Source organism: Macrobrachium nipponense, chromosome 32, assembly GCF_015104395.2.
Source record: "Macrobrachium nipponense isolate FS-2020 chromosome 32, ASM1510439v2, whole genome shotgun sequence".
Classification (NCBI taxonomy): Eukaryota; Metazoa; Arthropoda; class Malacostraca; order Decapoda; family Palaemonidae; genus Macrobrachium; species Macrobrachium nipponense.
The window spans coordinates 38056523-38075320 of record NC_061094.1 but is presented as its reverse complement, the minus strand read 5'-3'; the positions used below and the strand labels follow the sequence as shown (position 1 = coordinate 38075320).

Sequence of the window (18798 nt, the reverse complement as noted above, 5' to 3'; positions counted from 1 at the left end):
CTGTAACCTATGCCACTTTACCTCGAAGCTTGAGGTGTGGTCGCAGCCGACTTGTGCTGCCATATCCTTCCGCTTGATTTCGATGTAAGCCTGGTCGTAAAATGGTAATATAATATGTAAAGATAGCTTTAGGCTTTTGTAACGACGTACTGAGTCTCTCAGACTATGAAATGTGTGGAAGGATTTATAACTTGAAATCATATCCAGGAGATTTAAATAATTCTTTAACGGTGACCGACTTGACTACCTCTGATTCAAAAGTGGTTTAATTATGGCTACTTATTGACAGGAAGCTTCTGAACCTGAGGTAGGCGATCGGAGATGTGGCATAGCATTGCTACGCATTTACTGAGTATGCTTAAAGAATTTTGTTCTTAAGACGATAACCATCAGAGAATGAGTATATTAAAATAGCAAATTCGTTACTATGAAAATCATTTTTATTAAACTAATCATCATAAAAGCATCCTTCATCCTCGTTCCATTGTCAGTTAGGCTAAGTTTGGCTTTGTCCGTAAATGGCAGTAATCCAGCTTCAATCCTCACTCAATGTTATTCAGTGTAACTTGATCGAACTTGAAGTACTATTTTTCTTCCCTTCAAAGTGCCGAAGACATGGTGTATAGATATTCCTGTCAATATTAATTGTAACATGTGGAGCTCTCTTCATCACAGTATAGGGTTGTATTGGTTTTAGGTTAATTGTGTAAACTCGGTTTCGATATCTGAATGTTCCTTTATTCCTGGCTCCGTTGATTCTATATTTGTTTGCATTATAACTCTCATTGACATTGCAGTTTAGGACTGATAATGTCCTTATACGTACCCTTCCACTTAACGCAAACCTTCCTCAGACAGTGATGCATCCTTCATTTCAATCGACTTGATGGAAATCTTTCATAGCCGGAGAAGTATAAAAGCTTAGAAATTTCGAGTGAAATTGTGCCAAACAATTTGTTTGGGCTAACTTTAGATAAATATAAATTGTTTGTATTGCAGCCATATACTGCATGATGTGCACATTATTTAAAAATATTTTCATAATTGTGCATTGTGTTACGAACAAATTACGTAACATTTTATATTATCATTACACAATATCCTGACTAATAACGTAATAGGCCTAAAGCCGTCTAATAAGGTCAACTTGTTTGGGTAAGGAATCCAGGTAAAAGTGCCCTAGGTAAAAAAAAAAAAAAAAAATCCATTTAATAATGCCTTAGGTAAAAAAAAAAAAAAAAAAAAAAAAAAAAAAAAGGAATCCAGGTAAAAATGACCCAGGTAAAAAGAAAGCCACATTAATCTTTCCAAGATAGTGAACCTCAAGGGTAAATTTTAACCGGGTATTTATCCATGTATCCACCTTTGCGGTGCTATTAGTACGAGCGCATTGGAATATTTTGTTTTAACTCGGTATCTACATTTGCGCCGTATTTAGTACAAGCCCGATGGGTATTACCGTAAAAACATAAACAAAAGACTGTAAATATGAAAAAGATAATGGTCCCCGAAAAATAGTGAATTTTTTTCTGTGACTTTAAATTAATGTGATTTTTTTTTTTCCTGTGACTTATTTCCTAGCCAAAATTGTGACATTTTGTTCTTCTGTGACTTTATTACCCGTCACCCCGAGGAAATTTTAGTACCATCAACTTCACAAATTCAATAGTCTGTCATAATAGCGGGTCCTGGGGTAAATATATATATATATATTATATATATATAAATATTATATAATTATATATTATATATATATATACATATATATATAATAATATATAATATATTATAAATATTATAATAATAATATATATTATATATATAGATGTGGTGTGTTTTGGTGGTCGGCGTGCCTTGTAGGCTACTGCACTGTTTAACCAAGGGCCTCACATATTATTTTACAAACAGTGTTTGATAGACTAAAGAGAAGACATACAGGGAACAGCACACTGGCATACAAGCACTAATAATAATAAGGACGTCTCCGAAAGTATCGACTTGACTCAATTTTTCGGATCAAAGATGATTAGCCTATAGTCTCAGACAGCCTGGAGGGAAGAAAATGGTGTTTGTATCACCTGTTTCATGTTTTCTTCTTCTTCACCTTATTACTTGTTTGTTTGTGGAACAGATTACAACAAACCCTGGAGTGACGATGGAATGGTACTGTTTATATTCTCTCTCTCTAACTTCTATTGCGGCATTTCGCATTAAATTTAATTATTTGTGGGTTAAAATGACGCATGTATTGTTGTATGTAATTTCATTATGATGTATTAATATACATATTTATGTATACTTTATATATCATATTCCTATGAATCTTAATTATAATATCTACGCTAAAGACTATAAATTAACCAAGAATTTGGGAGTTCATTTGTAGATACAAACAATTCATATAACATACATAAACAAATATGTAAATGTGTATATTAATAATTTGTAATGAAAAGGAGATATACATTTACGAATAGTTTATATTAACCCAAAAATAATCATTATGGAATGATCAGCTGCTGCTTCACTAACATGTTTCGGAGAGTGGCAGTGCTGCTGTTTTTTTATTATTTAAATGAAGAGTCCATAATGTTCTATGTAATAAAATTGAGAAATTTTGAAGAATCGGCTAATTTGTTTAAAAATTTTAAATGGTCAATAAATTTATAGTAAAATATGAATAATAATGCACCTTTCTTACTGAATCACTTCATTTGAACAGAAAAAATAGGCGATTTCATGAGATTCGTCCCTAAAAAGCTCGTCTAAATGTGCTATCATTTGACGACTCGTTGAAAATAACGTCGTTCCATCGCTCCAGTTGATGTTCATAGCCATACGAAAATATCATGTTGATACTTTTATTTTTTCCTTTTACATTTTCACGACGCTGACTAGAATAATACGAATTGGAAAATATGATACTTTCTTACGTTTGTATTTTGCTGATTGGTTATTATTTTCTTACTTGCTCTCTGCATTTCCTTTACTTATTTCTATGCACATTTTCCACAACTTAGGTGTCGGAGTCCGGTTTTTGTTTATTTTAACCCAATCGGAAAATATCGCCCTCTTCAGATATAGCCTAGCCTATGGTTAAATGTCTATGGAGGATTACAGGGATGTGAACTGTATGTACTTCAACCTAATAACGGTAATCACTTGTAACCGCCAGTCGAATCGACACAGCGTCTGTGATCTCTCATTGTTAGAACCTCTTTAGACCATTATGTAATGTGTTTGAATCAAAACTGTACAGTAATGTGTATCCATACTGAAATACACTACTGTAGAGGTAGGGTTAAGGAGGTTTTGAAAAGGAAGATATATAGAGAGGACACAGGACCTTCCCTACTTGTATTTTGGTGTTCTGTCAGGAAAATGAATGCAGCGATGGGACACCAATATTCCTAAAATTCCTCAATTCACGCTGGATTTAATGGTGCTTCCACATGACTCTTCCGTTGCTATGGAAAGGTTATCTTCAGAGGTAAAATTAGTACAAACTGATGCGTGGAATAGATTGAATACGTAATCCGTAAATGGCATTTTTTTTCTTCTACAAAAGGGATTCGGTAGAAAAATAATTGCTATAAATATAGGAGCCAAGAGAATCATTGATTCCCTCAGCTCAATCCCTTCAGAAGGTATTAAGCCAAGAGAATCATTGATTCTCTCAGCTCAATCCCTTCATAAGGTATATGAGTGATTATGCAGTTGGTCTACTACATATTGAAGATAAGTTGATGATTATATTTAGAATGAATATGCTAATATTTCCAGTTATATAAATTCCTTGAGTGGTATCAGTATATCAGATCACATGTAGCTTATAATAAAATACTAAACCCATTGTTTATAGTTCATAATAAAATACTAAAATTATAGATTAATGTGCTTTAGGTAGTACTAAATATTCGTTAATAAAATCGTGTGGCTCGTTGCCTGGTGAATGACAAAACTTGCATCGATGCATGTATTATTTTAGTTATGCAAATTCGTTTATGTTTGTGCAGGACATCGTGATACTTCCTGGGAAAAGTAATGATACAGTCTTACGTTTTTTGAAAAATTTAGGATACTACTTTTTATCATTTTCCACGAGCAACGCTGACACTGGCCCGTCTGTTGGCGGTCAGCATTGATGGCGGTAAGGATGCTCCACGACCTATTACCCTCGTAAGTAGGTTTTTTATAAGTAAATACAGCTTATTGCACCAAGCAGTCAGTACACAGTATAGGGTACCTTAGAAACATGTGTATGTTGAGTCATGACCTTGCATCGCAAGTAGCGATGTTCGGATGTGCTTCTGTAACATATACCTATGTAACGTCATTAATTGTGCACGACGCCATATTGCTTCCCACTAGGTCTAGCAAGACTTGAACAGTGAGAATCGTTTCAGAAGTAAGGCCGAGTAAATTTCACTTTGCAAATTACAGAGTAAAGAAGTTTCAGTGAAAGAGAATGTACAAACGGGTTGAAGAGTTGCATATAGGCCATGGAGTGCATCCTTGCCCAACAAGGCCAAAGCAGAGGCGGAAGAATGTGGATAAATTCACGCATGGCAAGTTGCAAGTTCAAACTTGATTGCCACAAGTTAAGCAATAAACGCATGGTTGCTATTTCTGGCAACTTATGAAACCAAATCATTTTGAAACCTCAAGGCATGTAGGAAAAGATGAACAGGATGATTCGCACAAGCTCAGTACTCGGGTAAGAATTAAGTCTAGGTCTCGCTCTGGCTCTCTCAGTTTAAAAATTATATGAACTTTTGGAGAAATCAAAGCCACATTATTAAGGAATCATGTCACTGAAGAGCAAATTATTCCAGAAAATTCATATTTTCATGCGTTAAATATAATGGGCCTTTCTGATTGACCAAATGGGCTTCTGCAAAATAAATATCGTTGGTTCATGGCTAGACTGCATATACCTGGCGCCTTGTTGAGCTATTATAGTACTGTATGCCATAATCTGAATAAGACATATAGTATTCGTTGCATATTTACGTGATTTTTACGGTATTGTATTTTATTCTATACCCAGTATTTTTCAAATAATCGCCAGTGTGCTATTATTTTTCTCCGTGCCTACATGCAGTGACCCCTACACACGATCAATTTTTTCGTCAATTAATTGATATAAATTTATTGACGTCAATGAATTGATGGAGAAATTGACCGTGTGTAGGGGACATTGATATCAATTTAATTGAAACAATTTCATTGAATCAATTCATTGAGAGATCAAAGGTCCTTTGATATTTATTGATGGGTCTTCAATAAAATTGATCGTGTGTGGGCAAAGCATCAATATATTGATCAATAATTTAGTGTCCAGAGCAAGTACTATTCCTAGAGCACTATTCCTAGAGCCCCAGATGCTTTCATCTCGAAGTTATGAATCAAACTGAAAATTGAAGTAAAATCATTGACCGCGTGTAGGCACAGTGATTTGCTCAATTTCATTGTCGTCAATAAATTGATATCAATTGATTGACGAAAACATTGATCGTGTCTAGGGGCCTTAAGTTCTTTAGGTAATTTTACATCAATTATAAATTTTTTTTAAAAGTTTACTTATGCGTGGGTTTGCACGTGCTCCATTCTTGAATGCTCGTGACCCTTAAAGGTCAGTGAATTAAACAACAGCAAATGTAAAATTTCCATCGAAGAAATATACATAATACATTCTTCATGTTCCCTAGGCTTTAGTAGGCTTGCCGGTTGGCATAATCAATGTTGCAAATAGATACCTTTAAAGAGCTGGTCATATATGAGTTCTTTTGGCCAGCTAAACTCAAATGGATATATTTCACTGTTAAGGTTAGGCGAAATAACATTAGGCGGAATAGGTCCGGCGTACATGATTTCCTTTTTTATATTCATTTGTTTAAAATTATCATCTGGGTTCATTCTTTAGGCCTAATTTCAGTGCATTCTTCATGAAGCTTTCATAGGCTTAGCCTATGTTTGGTAATATATATTTTAGTACCCAATGACAAGTGACTAAGCAAATTGGTCATACTAAATTGTAAATATAGGCTAGCTAGTATAATCTTAATTCCCATAGTGTGAAAAGAGTTTTAAGTAATTATTTATCATGTGTTGGACACAGTGTAGTTTTCTAAAGTCTCTCTTAAACATTGTCCAGTATTTTTGAAATGGACAAGTATTAGGGGTGGCCGGTAATATAGTAACAGGAAAAAAGTAAAAAAAAAAACAATTTTGACTAGGAAAAAAATCGCATTAACTTAGGTTAGTTTAGGTAATAGGGTTAAGGTGGGTTATGTTAGGTTATGTTAAATTGGAATGGGTTAGGTTATAGGTTTGGCTAGGAAAAAAATTGCATTAACTTATGGTGGCAGGTAATTATTATGTTAGGTTAGGTTAGTTTAGGTAATAAGGTAGGTTAGGTTAAGTTTTAGGGTGGGTTACGTTAGGTTATGTAAGTTGGGTTGGGTTAGGTTATGGGTTGGGTTATGTTAGGTTAGGCTAAGTTTGGTTTGTGTGAGGTTTGGTTACATTTTTGCTGTGACTTTATTACTGATCACCATAAATTATTGTTACATTTTCTTTGGCTTTTTTTTTCCGACCTCTTTTACCTGTAACTAAGTACATATTTAATGTGAACAAGTATGCAGCTTTTTGCCAAATGAAATAAGTTAGGTGGATTAGACCCATTATGAAAAATGTTTTTGCCTTACTCATACTGTCCCTCCTGAATCCTAGGCCATGCTTCAGGACCGACCAAGCCTTTACTTGTGGTGATATACTTGATCATTTCATACACAAACTATAAAGGCATCACTAACCATATAGGGGTTGCTGATTCACAATATGGCCCAGTATTTTGCATTTTTTAAATTTCGGAGTGACGTATTGTGTGGCATATTGAACTTGTACTGTATTTGTAAGTAACAATGAATCAGCAGGCATGACAACATTTACAATACAAAAAGTTAGCCAGTTTAATTGCTTATATTTTCAAAAGAATATGGAGCAGTTGTGCAAAAATGCAATTTCCCACTACAAATAAAACCAAATAAAATTCTTGGATCTTCTTACGTCAAAAAGAGCAGTGCTAAAAAGAAATAGAGTGGCGTGGTTGGTATGATCTTTGCCTGTCACCTTGGTGGTCACGAGTTCGATTCTCGGGCATTCCACTGAGGGGTTAGAGATGTGTATTTCTGGTGATAGAAGTTCACTCTCGATGGGGTTTGGAAGTATGTAAAGCTGTTGGTCCCGTTGCTGAATAACCAATGGTTCCATGCAACGTAAAAACACCATACAATCAATCATAAGGTTAGGTGTAAGGTTGGGTGGGGTCGTTGCAACTTACAGTCGTCCGGGTGTTTATAACCCAAAATCTGAGGGAACTGACATAGATTGAACTGTTGGTTAATCTACAACCAAAGGGCCAGCAGAGTACTGTTTGACCTAAAAGTTACATAGGTCAGCTAGGGAGGATTCTTGTTTTGTTATTGGTCAATATATATACCCGGCTGGCATTAATAACCAGTGAACATTATTGTAATAGCTTTTTGGGTTTGATAGAAAGAGTACAGGGACTGGTCAGACATTTTCACTTGTCGCATAATTCCCTTTTGGGTGTGAGCTCCATACATATCGCATGCGCCATGCTTATTTTTAATGTATATTTAATTACACATGTAAAGCAACACTAACACCCGATTATGTTTTACAGGAAATACAGTGAGACTGAAATGTATTATGAGGCATTTCTCTTTGCCTGTTGATCAATTATGACATATTGAAATACTACAAAATATGTATAAGCTAAAACAAATAGCAGGCGCATTATTTTTGCATAATATATTAAAGAAATCAAATTGTTTCCATTAATTGCCGTATAAAATGCCATCACAATGAATTCCAATGCAAAACAGTTTTTGCATAATCCAGTATAGTATATTACCATTATCAAGGAATTATCATTTGTGTAGTTGCTGTAAATATTTAACCCACACCAAATCCATGGGTGTTATTGCTGCAGAATAATAAAATGCAAATTGGATTGTATATTTACCTGTTGATTATGACTATACATTGAATTGAAACAGCTCCGAAATAACATTGCTTCGTAATGACAATCTACTTGGTATTTTTCTTCTTGTTTAGCTGCTGTTTTTCTTATTGTGAGAATTGTCTTTTAATATTTACTCCACAACTTGTTAAATACCCCAGTAAGGAAGTATGAGAACTTATGTTACTGAAGAACACCTAGAGACCTCTACTTTAATCTCGAAGTAAGTTTTTTTTTTTCTACCAAGTCACAAATTAAGGCCATAATTTCCAATTTTCGGGAAGGTGGTCGCGCTATGGTAGAGGCCGGCTATTCCGTATTTTACCCTACTAGATGAAGCTAGTCATGACAGTAGTTGTGGCTGATATGCATTCTACCTTAAAGTGTGTGTAGTATATAGCCTATTTGCGGCACCTGATTCGTCCTAAGTGCCACATCAGCTTGGCATGAAATTCGTTGGTGACATTTAACCTTATAAAATCTTGGACTTCGTCGTAGCCTATGCAACATGGTTTACAGTTTTGAGTTTGAAGTAAGGATAGGCTTATTAGAGGACAAAGGCTGTCAGCTGTCTTGATTCATTCATTGACCACAGCTTTAGTACTTTTTAATATTAAAAGCCACTGAAACCCACAATAATGTCCAAAAGACAGTCCTGGATAACTTGCATAGCATACGAGCTCCAGCATACATACATATATACACTCTAGGTATTGTATTCATGATTTTTATGTAATCTTCAAATTAATTTTATTATCAAGTTGATTGTTGTCTGTTTTTTAAATTTATTGTGCTTCCTTTGGTTGTTGGCACTGTCTTAAATAGTGTAATTATGTTTATACAACATTTTGAATCTGAAAGGTAATGTTGAAAGAACCCTAGCCCTGAAGTATTTTGTAAGGAAATGTAAGGAGTAATGCAGCCAAATGTCTGAGGTTGTGAACCACTGTATTGACGCTTAGAATGAAGATGCAGGCGGGATTTTCAAGTTATTTTTTCAAGATGCCTAAGGTGTTTATCCTTATTAACCCACAATATACAACGATTGTCCTTTTTAAACAGTTTGTGTAATGACCAGAAATATGCAACATTAGCCTGCTGTTCAAAAGTATTGTGTAAAGGTTATAATAACGGCCACGTCTCAGTCAGTGAGACTGACATGCATGGTCCTGTAACCAGGTAAAAAAAAAAAATCCTAGGAATAAGTCACTGAAAAAAGTCACTAATTTATGGTGGCCGGTAATAAAGTCACAGGAAAAAGTAGCCTAACTTAACTTAACCTAACCTAACCTAACCTATCCAAACCTAACCTATCCAAACCTAACCTATCCAAACCTAACCTATAACCTGCCATAGCTTAACCTAACCTAACCTAATGATTACCGGCCACCATAAATTAATGTGACCTTATATTTTTTTTCCTGTGATTTTATTACCGGACACCTTATTGCTGTCATCTCAACTCCTACAAGGTTAAAGTGATTCCAGTCAAACTAATGTATACAAAGATTGGCCACCGTGTATACGTAGATCTGCGCAAAAGGAGGTCATCCATCTGGGTTTCTTTCGGTGTGCGTTACATTCACCTTGTCATTATAGCTCCTCCTGCATGGCTGAACGAATTGTGCATAGATGTGCATGAAGTGAGATCATCTGTCTCTGCGTTAGTTTATCAGTATGTTTGTCACACTTTGTCTTTACAACTTGTAAACAGGGATTCTGGTTAAATTTGTATAACGGTAGATCAGTTACAGATTTGCATGAAGGCAGATGGTCCCACCCCTCTCTAATTTTCTCTTTTACTTTGTTGAAGGGAATTCAGACTTGTTGCAAAGATAGGACATTATGTATTGACATTTATGAAGGAATTCGCCATGTGTCTGTCAGCTTCTCTCTTTCATGCCCAGCATGTTATCGCAACACCTTATGGTTGAATTAATAGTATGTAACGAAATTGCCAAAATTTCAAGTGTTTGTTCCAAGTTCTTTTAACTTTTATAGTTAATTTTAACCTTGGCTATAAATTTTGTACAGCAATTAATAGATATATATATATACTACATATTACATTCATGATTCACTAACGAAGCCCCTTCAGATGCTGCCAGATTCTGGAATTCCTCGTTGGGCGAGCGGTTATCGCGTTCGGCTACCAATCCGGTGGTCCAAGGTTCGATTCTCGGCTCGGCCAACGCGGAATCAGAGGAATTTATTTCTGGTGATACAAATTCATTTCTCGATATAATGTGGTTCGGATCCCATAATAAGCTGTAGGTCCCGTTGCTAGGTAACCAACTGGTTCCTAGCCACGTAAAAATATCTAATCCTTCGTGCCAGCCCAAGGAGAGCTGTCAATCAGCTCAGTGGTCTGGTTAAACTAAGATATACTTAACTTTAACCAGATTCTGGATGCCTAAATTAGCTGCTATCATGGGGATTCGTGTCTTACAAACACATCTAATCGGGAGGGAATTGCAGGAGCTGTTTATTTTTGCGAGAGGCATAATGGTGTCTTTTACATTTCGTCAGTCGCAAGGCTCTGAGAGAAAAGTTTGCTAGGAGGGGTATGAGTATCATGCAATGCTACAGCAGTAGTGTCAGGATGCATGTTTCTATGAAGTATAGACCCCCATTATCCATTGTCGATTATCCTTAGTCTCTCCTTCGTTCTTTGCTTAGCCTCCTCTTTGCAGAACGTCATGTAATTAATATCTTAACATTATTATTATTATTATTATTATTATTATTATTATTATTATTATTATTATTATTATTATTATTATTATTAAAATTGATAATGTTTGATTCAACTGTTTGATGATGATAAAATCCACAATTCTATAAATAATAAATTGTCATTGATGTAAAGATAAAAAAAATGTTTTTATCCTTTACATCAATGACACTTGATTTATGTAATTGTGGATCGCAGTTATTATTATTATTATTATTATTATTATTATTATTATTATTATTATTATTATTATTATTATTATTATTATTCTTAAGAAATTGACATGTCGTAATTTTACTGTTTTGTATTCAAAATCCACTATTACAGGAATAAACTGTAAATTTTCAAAGTGATAAAAAGATAAAACCTTTTTTCTACAAATCATACAGGTTTTTATATATTTTTGGATTATTATTATTATTATTATTATTATTATTATTATTATTATTATTATTATTATTATTATTATTATTATTACCACTGCTGATCTCAATTCTAGATTCTTGTCAAATTGTGGCCTCACATTTGCTCTTACCTGGAGGACGAGATAGACCTCTTCATTGAGAGTCTGAGGCCAAAAGTAGACTTGGAGATCAAAGATTTGAGCCCAGGGGACATTGCTCCGCGGGTGTCGTCAGTCAAAGTCAGGGAACAAGATGAACAGCTCTTCATTGATGTCAGCATCACGTAAGCATCACTCTTTATATATTTTTACTGTATGGTTGTTTTGCTCTTCATTTATGTCAGTGTCAGGTAAGCATCAGTCTTTATATATTTGCACTTTGGTGACTTGTTTTCATCTCCATTGATGTCAGCATCAGGTAAATATCTGCCTATATTCGTGTACTTTTTTTTTTTTTACTGTTTTACTGTTGTTATGCTCTTCATTGTTAGCACCACGTAAGCATCAATCTTATGCATTTGTACTTACTGACTGTTGGTGTCAGCATTGCTCCATATATATGTACTTCATTGATTGTTCTTTTTCTCTTTATTGATGTCAGCATCAGGTAAGCATCAGCCTGTATCTGTGCACTTTATTGAATGTTGTTTTGATCTTCATTGATGTCAGTATCACGTAACCATCAATATTTATATATATATATATATATATATATATATATATATATATATATATATATATATATATACTATATATTTATATATATATCACATATATATATACATATGTATATATATATATATATATATATATATATATATATATATATATATATATATATATATATATATATATATATATATATATATATATATATATATATATATATAATATTTTTTTTTTTTTTCAAGAAGAAGAAAAGCTACTGTGTCTTTCTTCTGACATGTTCATTTAAGTATTGCTCACTAGTTAACCGTCCAACTGGCAGTAAGTCATTACGGGATGGGATTGCTGGCACCTTGTAGTTTCCGCTTAGCTGCGACTCACCATAGTCATCTAACCACTAGGTACATAGTAAAGTGCTTTGGTTGACAGATTCGCATTGGAATATTTTCAGGTAATGGGGCCACTCTCTCCCTCCCTGAAAAGAGGTTTTATCCTTGGCATTTTGCAGCGATCACTGTATTTGAATATTTACCTGATTGTTTCTTAGGTCAACAAAAAGGTTTCGACAAATTTATATATATATATATATATATATATATATAAATATATATATATATATATATAATGTATATATATATGTATATATATATATATAGTAGTATATATTATATATATATATATATATATATATGTATATACATATGTATATATTTATATATTATATATATATATATATATATATATATATAGATATATATATATATATATATATATATAATATTATATATATATATGTCTAATATAGTAAAATTGCAATAGCCACACTGCCCTCTTAACTTCTCGAATTCTTTACGCTATTTTGGATACGCTTGTCACTACGAAGCCTTTAGATCGAAGTTCAAAGAAATATGAAGAAATTATGATGTCCGGTAGCAGGAAACAAACCCGTGATACCATAATCCCGAGGTCATTGAACTTGAATCTTAAGGCTTTGTAGTGACAAGTGTATCCAAAAAAAGTGAGAAGAATTCGAAAAGTTAAGAGGGCATTTTTTCAGCGCCTCAGTGGTGTGATCGGTATGGTCTTGGCCTGCCACGTCGGTGGCCACGAGTTCGATTCCTGGGCATTCCACTGAGGGGCCTAGATATGTGTATTTCTGGTGATAGAAGTTCACTCTCGACGTGGTTCGGAAATCACGCAAAGCCGTTGGTCCCTGTTGCTGAATAACCACTGGTTCCATGCAACATTAAAACACCATACAAAAAAAAAAAAAAAAAAAAAGGAGGGCATTTTTGTAGCTGTTTTAATTACATATGTATCTCGTAATAATAACCGGTAGATTCTACACACACACACACACACACATATATATATATTTATGTATATATATATATATATATATATATATATATATATATATATATATATGTATATATATATATTTACGTATATATATATATATATATATATATATATATATATATATATATATATATATATATATATATATATATTATTTTAACACAAACCTTAATGAATAAAATCTACTTTCAGGTATGGCGGTGATTTCACTGGTTGCTTCCGATGGTTTACCGGTGTCGAATTCGAAGTGGACCACATTCAGGTAACCAATGTTTATCAGCAGAATTTGTCTGAGCAAATGTTAAGTAGGGAAAAAATAACTGATTGAATTTTAATATATCATCAGATTTTCGTTCAGTGCTGTTATGGTCAGTTTTATTTGATATGATTTTTTTCATTGATATTTCGGGATTTAGATTTATACCATCTAACCTGGAGAGTAGTGCCTTCAGCCCTAGCAGCAGCAGCTTTCATTCCTTTTACTGTACCTCCGTTCATATTCTCTTTCTTGCATCTACTTTCCTCTCTCTATTTTACTATCAATTTCCCTTTCAGCGTTGAATGACCTCATAGGTCTGAGCGTTTGGTCTTTGGCCTAAATGTTATATTAAAGTTCATATACATGGTGTCCATACAGTCCCAGTACCATTACAAGTATTTATTACTCAAAACCGTATAACATTGAGTAATGCAGTTTTTTGGCAGAATGAATTGCTCTGAATGTAAACTTGAGGAAATATAGAACATTCTACAAAAAAACATCACTCTATGTTATATGGTTTATGAGCAATAAATTATTGTAATGGTACTGGGACTTTATGGACACCTTGTACCATCTACTTGTATTTAAATGTTAATGATGAGATGCCAAATTCTGTAGCTGGAGTCACGGTCGTTTCTGAATTTCGCTCTGGAAGGAAATGAAAAGAAATTATATATTCATTATATATGCCTGACCCCTCATTACTGGTTTTCCCCCAAAAGCATTTTGTGGAGTTTTATGTGACTTGAAAGATCTACCCAAGAAATAACTTGCGCAGTTTTCCATTAGCCATCAAAAGAAATTATTTGTACGAAAATGTAACCACCGATGACATTTAGTATGAATAAATATTCATTTTTTCATGTGCAATGGGAAGTTACTTGCCATGTAAAGTATTTCTTAGTTAACCAGACCACTGAGCTGATTAACAGCTCTCCTAGGGCTGGCCGAAGGATTAGATTTTTCTACCTGGGTGGGAACCAATTGGTTACTTAGCAACGGGACCTACAGCTTATCGTGGGATCCTTACCACTATTATAGTATCGAGAAATGAATTTCTAATCAACAGAAATGAATTCTTCTGGTTATGAATTTCTGATCACCAGAAGTAAATTCCTCTGGTTCCACACTGGCAGTACCTGGGAGTGAATTTGGGCTACGGGATTGATAGGCGAGTACGCAACCCACTCTTCCAGTGAGGGACTCAAACCTCTAGTCAAGTTTTATTTAACGAATGGAATATTTTTCTGTGCGATTGTAAGTATTTGCTTTCTGATATCGGTTGCTGCTTTTATATATATATATATATATATATATATATATTATATTATATATAGATATATATATCATATATACATATATAATATAATTATATTCGATTATTATATATAATATATGGGGTCATAGGGCATCTTTAGTAGTCATCATTTTATGCAAATCAGTTCCAGCTTAAAGTCAGAAGAACCTTTTGAAATAAGCTCCCCCTCTTTTTTTTTTTTCTTTTTTTTTTTTTAACTGGACCCCGTTTCCTCACGAAGATTTTCGACACCATGCAAGAACCTTGCTTCACTTTTGATTTAAACAATATTCGTATGCAAAGAAAGGCATAGCATAATTAAGAAAACATTTTCAAATATTCATTGTAGACTTTGAAAGCGTTCAGTGTTTTCATGAAAAGGGAAGAAATGAAATATCTGAAACAGTTGGTAGCAAGATTCTGAAAAGTAATGAATTTTGATTTAAAAAAATGATTCTGAAACAGATTGGTTGCAAGAGCCTGAACCATCGATATACAGTATTCGTCTCTCTCTCTCTCTCTCTCTCTCTCTCTCTCTCTCTCTCTCTCTCTCTCTCTCTCTCTCCATCGGTTTGAATCTCCAAAGAGATTTATTGTCGGCTTACATTCCGCTGGAATCTCGCCATAATCTCTTGAGATTACGTTGGTCGTTGATACTCGTAACACGGCGAAAATAGATTTAAAGCTTAATATCGATTCTGAACTAATCCGAATTTGACTGATTTAGAGGCACGTACGTTTTGAATGTAATGGTTGTATTGAAGTTTTATTTAACCAGAAGATAATGAGAGAAATGAAGAGTATGATTGGCAGATGTAATGAAGAGAATGATTGGCAGATGTAGGGATGAATTCTTGATTGAGAAAGAACGCCAAATGATTAAAGCTGTTGCTGAGAAGATTATTGGAAGGTTGTACAGGGAAGAGCTTCTTTTATTTTTCTTGTTCATCCCTCGGGAAATTTGAGAACAAAGGAAATAATCGATCGTCATACCTGTAGCTAGAGGGAGCTTATGGTAGATTGTTAGAGTTGTCATACAGTGTTCATAGTGTAAGTCGAAGGATTGCCTCGTAGAAGTTACGTGATTTCAACGACTATCTGTAACACGAGGGCCTTGGCAGCGTCCCTTCGGTCCCTAGCTGCAACCTCTTTCATTCCTTTTACTGTACCTCCGTTTATATTGTCTTTCTTCCATTTGACGCTCCACCCTCTCTAACATTTGTTTCATAGTTCATCTGCGAGGTGTCCTGTTACACCTAGAAAACCGTTTTGTTCTCAACTTATTTTCAGTGCTGAATCACTTCATATGTCCCAGCGCTTGGCCTTTGGCGCCTAAATTCTATATTCTATTCTATTCTAAAATACCGACTGTATTCTGTCTTGAAGCCATGTGACAGGCGTGTGTGTGTGTGGGGGGGGGGGGGGGGGGGTTCTCGAACTATTGGCATTTTTACGCTGGTTGGAATCCGAACGCCTTTCATGACAATGTAATCAGTTAGAAAGGATATCATAACTTGGATTGAAGTTAAAATGAGAAAATAATGATAGTGGGAGTGTCAACTATCCTGCGAGGTAATGAAATGCTTGGTTATATTACTATCTTGAGGATTAAACCTCTTCAAGGATTAACCCATTGATTTTCTTATTAGGCTGAGGTTTTGGATAATACTGATGCCTTTGTATCCGGTTTACTCTGTAACTTGATGAGGTTGGGGATGATTGCATTCCTGTGATAGTGTCGGTCCCAACAAGCAGGTTAGTCTGACACTTGTGTCGACGCATTTCATTTTGGAGTAAAGTAAAGGGTGGACATTTAAAATTCATCTCCTCTTAGGTCGCTGAAGAAGAAGAGAACTTGATGAAAATATAGCAGTTATATTTAAAGAATGTTCTCTTGGTTTTAAATCAAATGATTAAACAGATATGCTTTGTAATATTTATATTCACTTTTCCATCTCCCTAAGTACTATACACACGAGCTTCTTGACATAATGGCGAAACATAGCAAACTGTAGCACGTGTAGACTAGCATACAGAAGCCGATAAAGAGTTGCGTTTAGTACATGTAAGGTCAAGTCAGTGTGTAGTTTGCTGAAGTGAAAACCCAAATATCTCCTGGCATAAGCAATTTCTTTGCAATATGGAATATGGATTGTAAGACAGTTTTAGTAGGAAAACGGAAGATCGAAAATAACAGGACAGATACCTGTAACTGGTTTGGAGGTTAACATGACATCGTGAGAAAGGTTGGATTACAGCACTTTTTACACCGTTGATTACAGTGCCTAGAGGTGGTTTGATCATTTACATTAATAATCGGGAGAGGTTTGGGCTGTCAGTTGGTGTCTAGTTTGGAAATGTTAAGGATAGAAGAAGGAGATGTAAATAGTATTGGGTTATTGCTGTTGCAAGAGAGCACAGGGAAGGTTTTTAGAGTTAGTGACTGATTCAGAATTGAGTATCAGTCAGTCAGTCAGTCAGTTAGTTGAAATATATGCGCGTCTCTACGCAATCATATATATTTGTATGCGTGATTGTATGGAAGTACTATATATGTTAATGTCAACTAGGCCTCAGTTCTGACCTACCGCAACGGTATTTTTTCTCTCTCTCTCTTTCTGGAAAATCGATGGAGAGTTCTCTTCTTCCTCAAGAGTCAAGACAAGTGGAATGAAGTGTTGAATTTTCTTGGATTATACACCCTGGTCCCGCGTACTATTGACAGTTGGGTTTATTGAATTTTTGAGGACTGAAAGTTTTAGTCCTTTTTTTTCTTTTTTCTTTTTAAATTATCAATTGACATTTTATTGACTTAAACGTTTTGCAAAGTGGTTACGGAATATATGCTAGGTTGAATAGTTGGGACAGTTGCTATTACTCGATAAAGTAAAACTGGATGGTTATATCTATGGACAAGGGAAGGAGCGACGAAAGGTTTGATCATAAATAATTTGAGTCGTAGACAGACATCATTTGCACTAAGATTATAGCGATTCAGTGTTCCTTGTTCGAGAAAATGATAAAGCCAAGATTCGGGATGGAAAAAGACCCATTTTGTTGTTTATTATGTCTACCATTCTTTTTATTTTTCAGTTGCAATGGATTTCAACTTAATGTTTGTCTTCGCCAAATCTATAGTTTATTTATTAATAAGTAGAGGCACGGCGTTGATAGCGCCTTGGTGGCGAGCGGGGTTTGGTCTTGGCTTCCCACCTCGGTGGCCACGAGTTCAATTCTCGAGCATTCCATCGAGGGGTGAGAGATGTGTATTTCTGGTGATAGAAGTTCACTCTCGACGAAGTTCGGAAGTCATGTAAAGCCGTTGGTCCCGTTGCTGAATAACCTCTGGTTCCATGCAACGTACAGACACCATACAAGTAAACAAACAAACAAACGCAGCGTTGATCGTAAAAGCAAAAGGAAAAAAGCCGGTGAATCCAGTGATACGTTGGCGTTGTTGCTGCATTTGTCTGTTTCATAACGTTGTTGTGACTAGAAATATGAATCGAAATGGCGTAGTTTTTTTTTCTTTCTTTTTTTTAACGATTTTTTTGTTGAGGTCAAGAACCTGCCACTTTCAGTGAAGTGTAGAAGTGAGGGAGGATTCTGATATTCTGATGAGAGACTTTCAAGATTTTCAGGTTTGTAAATAGTCTGCGTAGGGGGGTATTGCATCATTGCTCCTCACGCGGAGCACTGTAGACATTACTTAAGGTTCTTTGCAGGGTCCCTTCGGCCCCTAGCTGCAACCCCTATCATTCCCTGTATTGTTCTCTCATTCTCTTTCTTCCATCTTACTTTCCACCCTCTCCTAACAACTGATTCATAGTGCAACTGCTTTGAGGTTTTCCTTCTGTTACACCTATCAAAAAACCTTTGTGTTCACAATTTCCCTTTCAGCGCTGAATGACCTCATAGGTCCCAGCGTTAACTTTAGGCTTCAATTTTATATTCCATTCTGTAATGGCTTTACTTATTTTTTATTTATTTATTTATTTTTTTTTAGAGATTGCTTTTGGTCAGG

At 34.8% G+C, this 18798-nt stretch overlaps 1 protein-coding gene across 2 annotated transcripts in view; it reads left to right on the top strand.

The window, feature by feature from the left end:
• LOC135207348 (uncharacterized) overlaps positions 1–18798 on the top strand; it is a 50870-nt gene that overhangs the window by 12064 nt on the left and 20008 nt on the right. For both annotated transcript variants that reach the window (XM_064239079.1, XM_064239078.1), the window contains exons 3-4: positions 11284–11471; positions 13408–13477. In XM_064239079.1, the coding sequence (XP_064095149.1) occupies positions 11284–11471; positions 13408–13477 (258 nt within the window). The remainder of the gene's footprint in view (positions 1–11283; positions 11472–13407; positions 13478–18798) is intronic.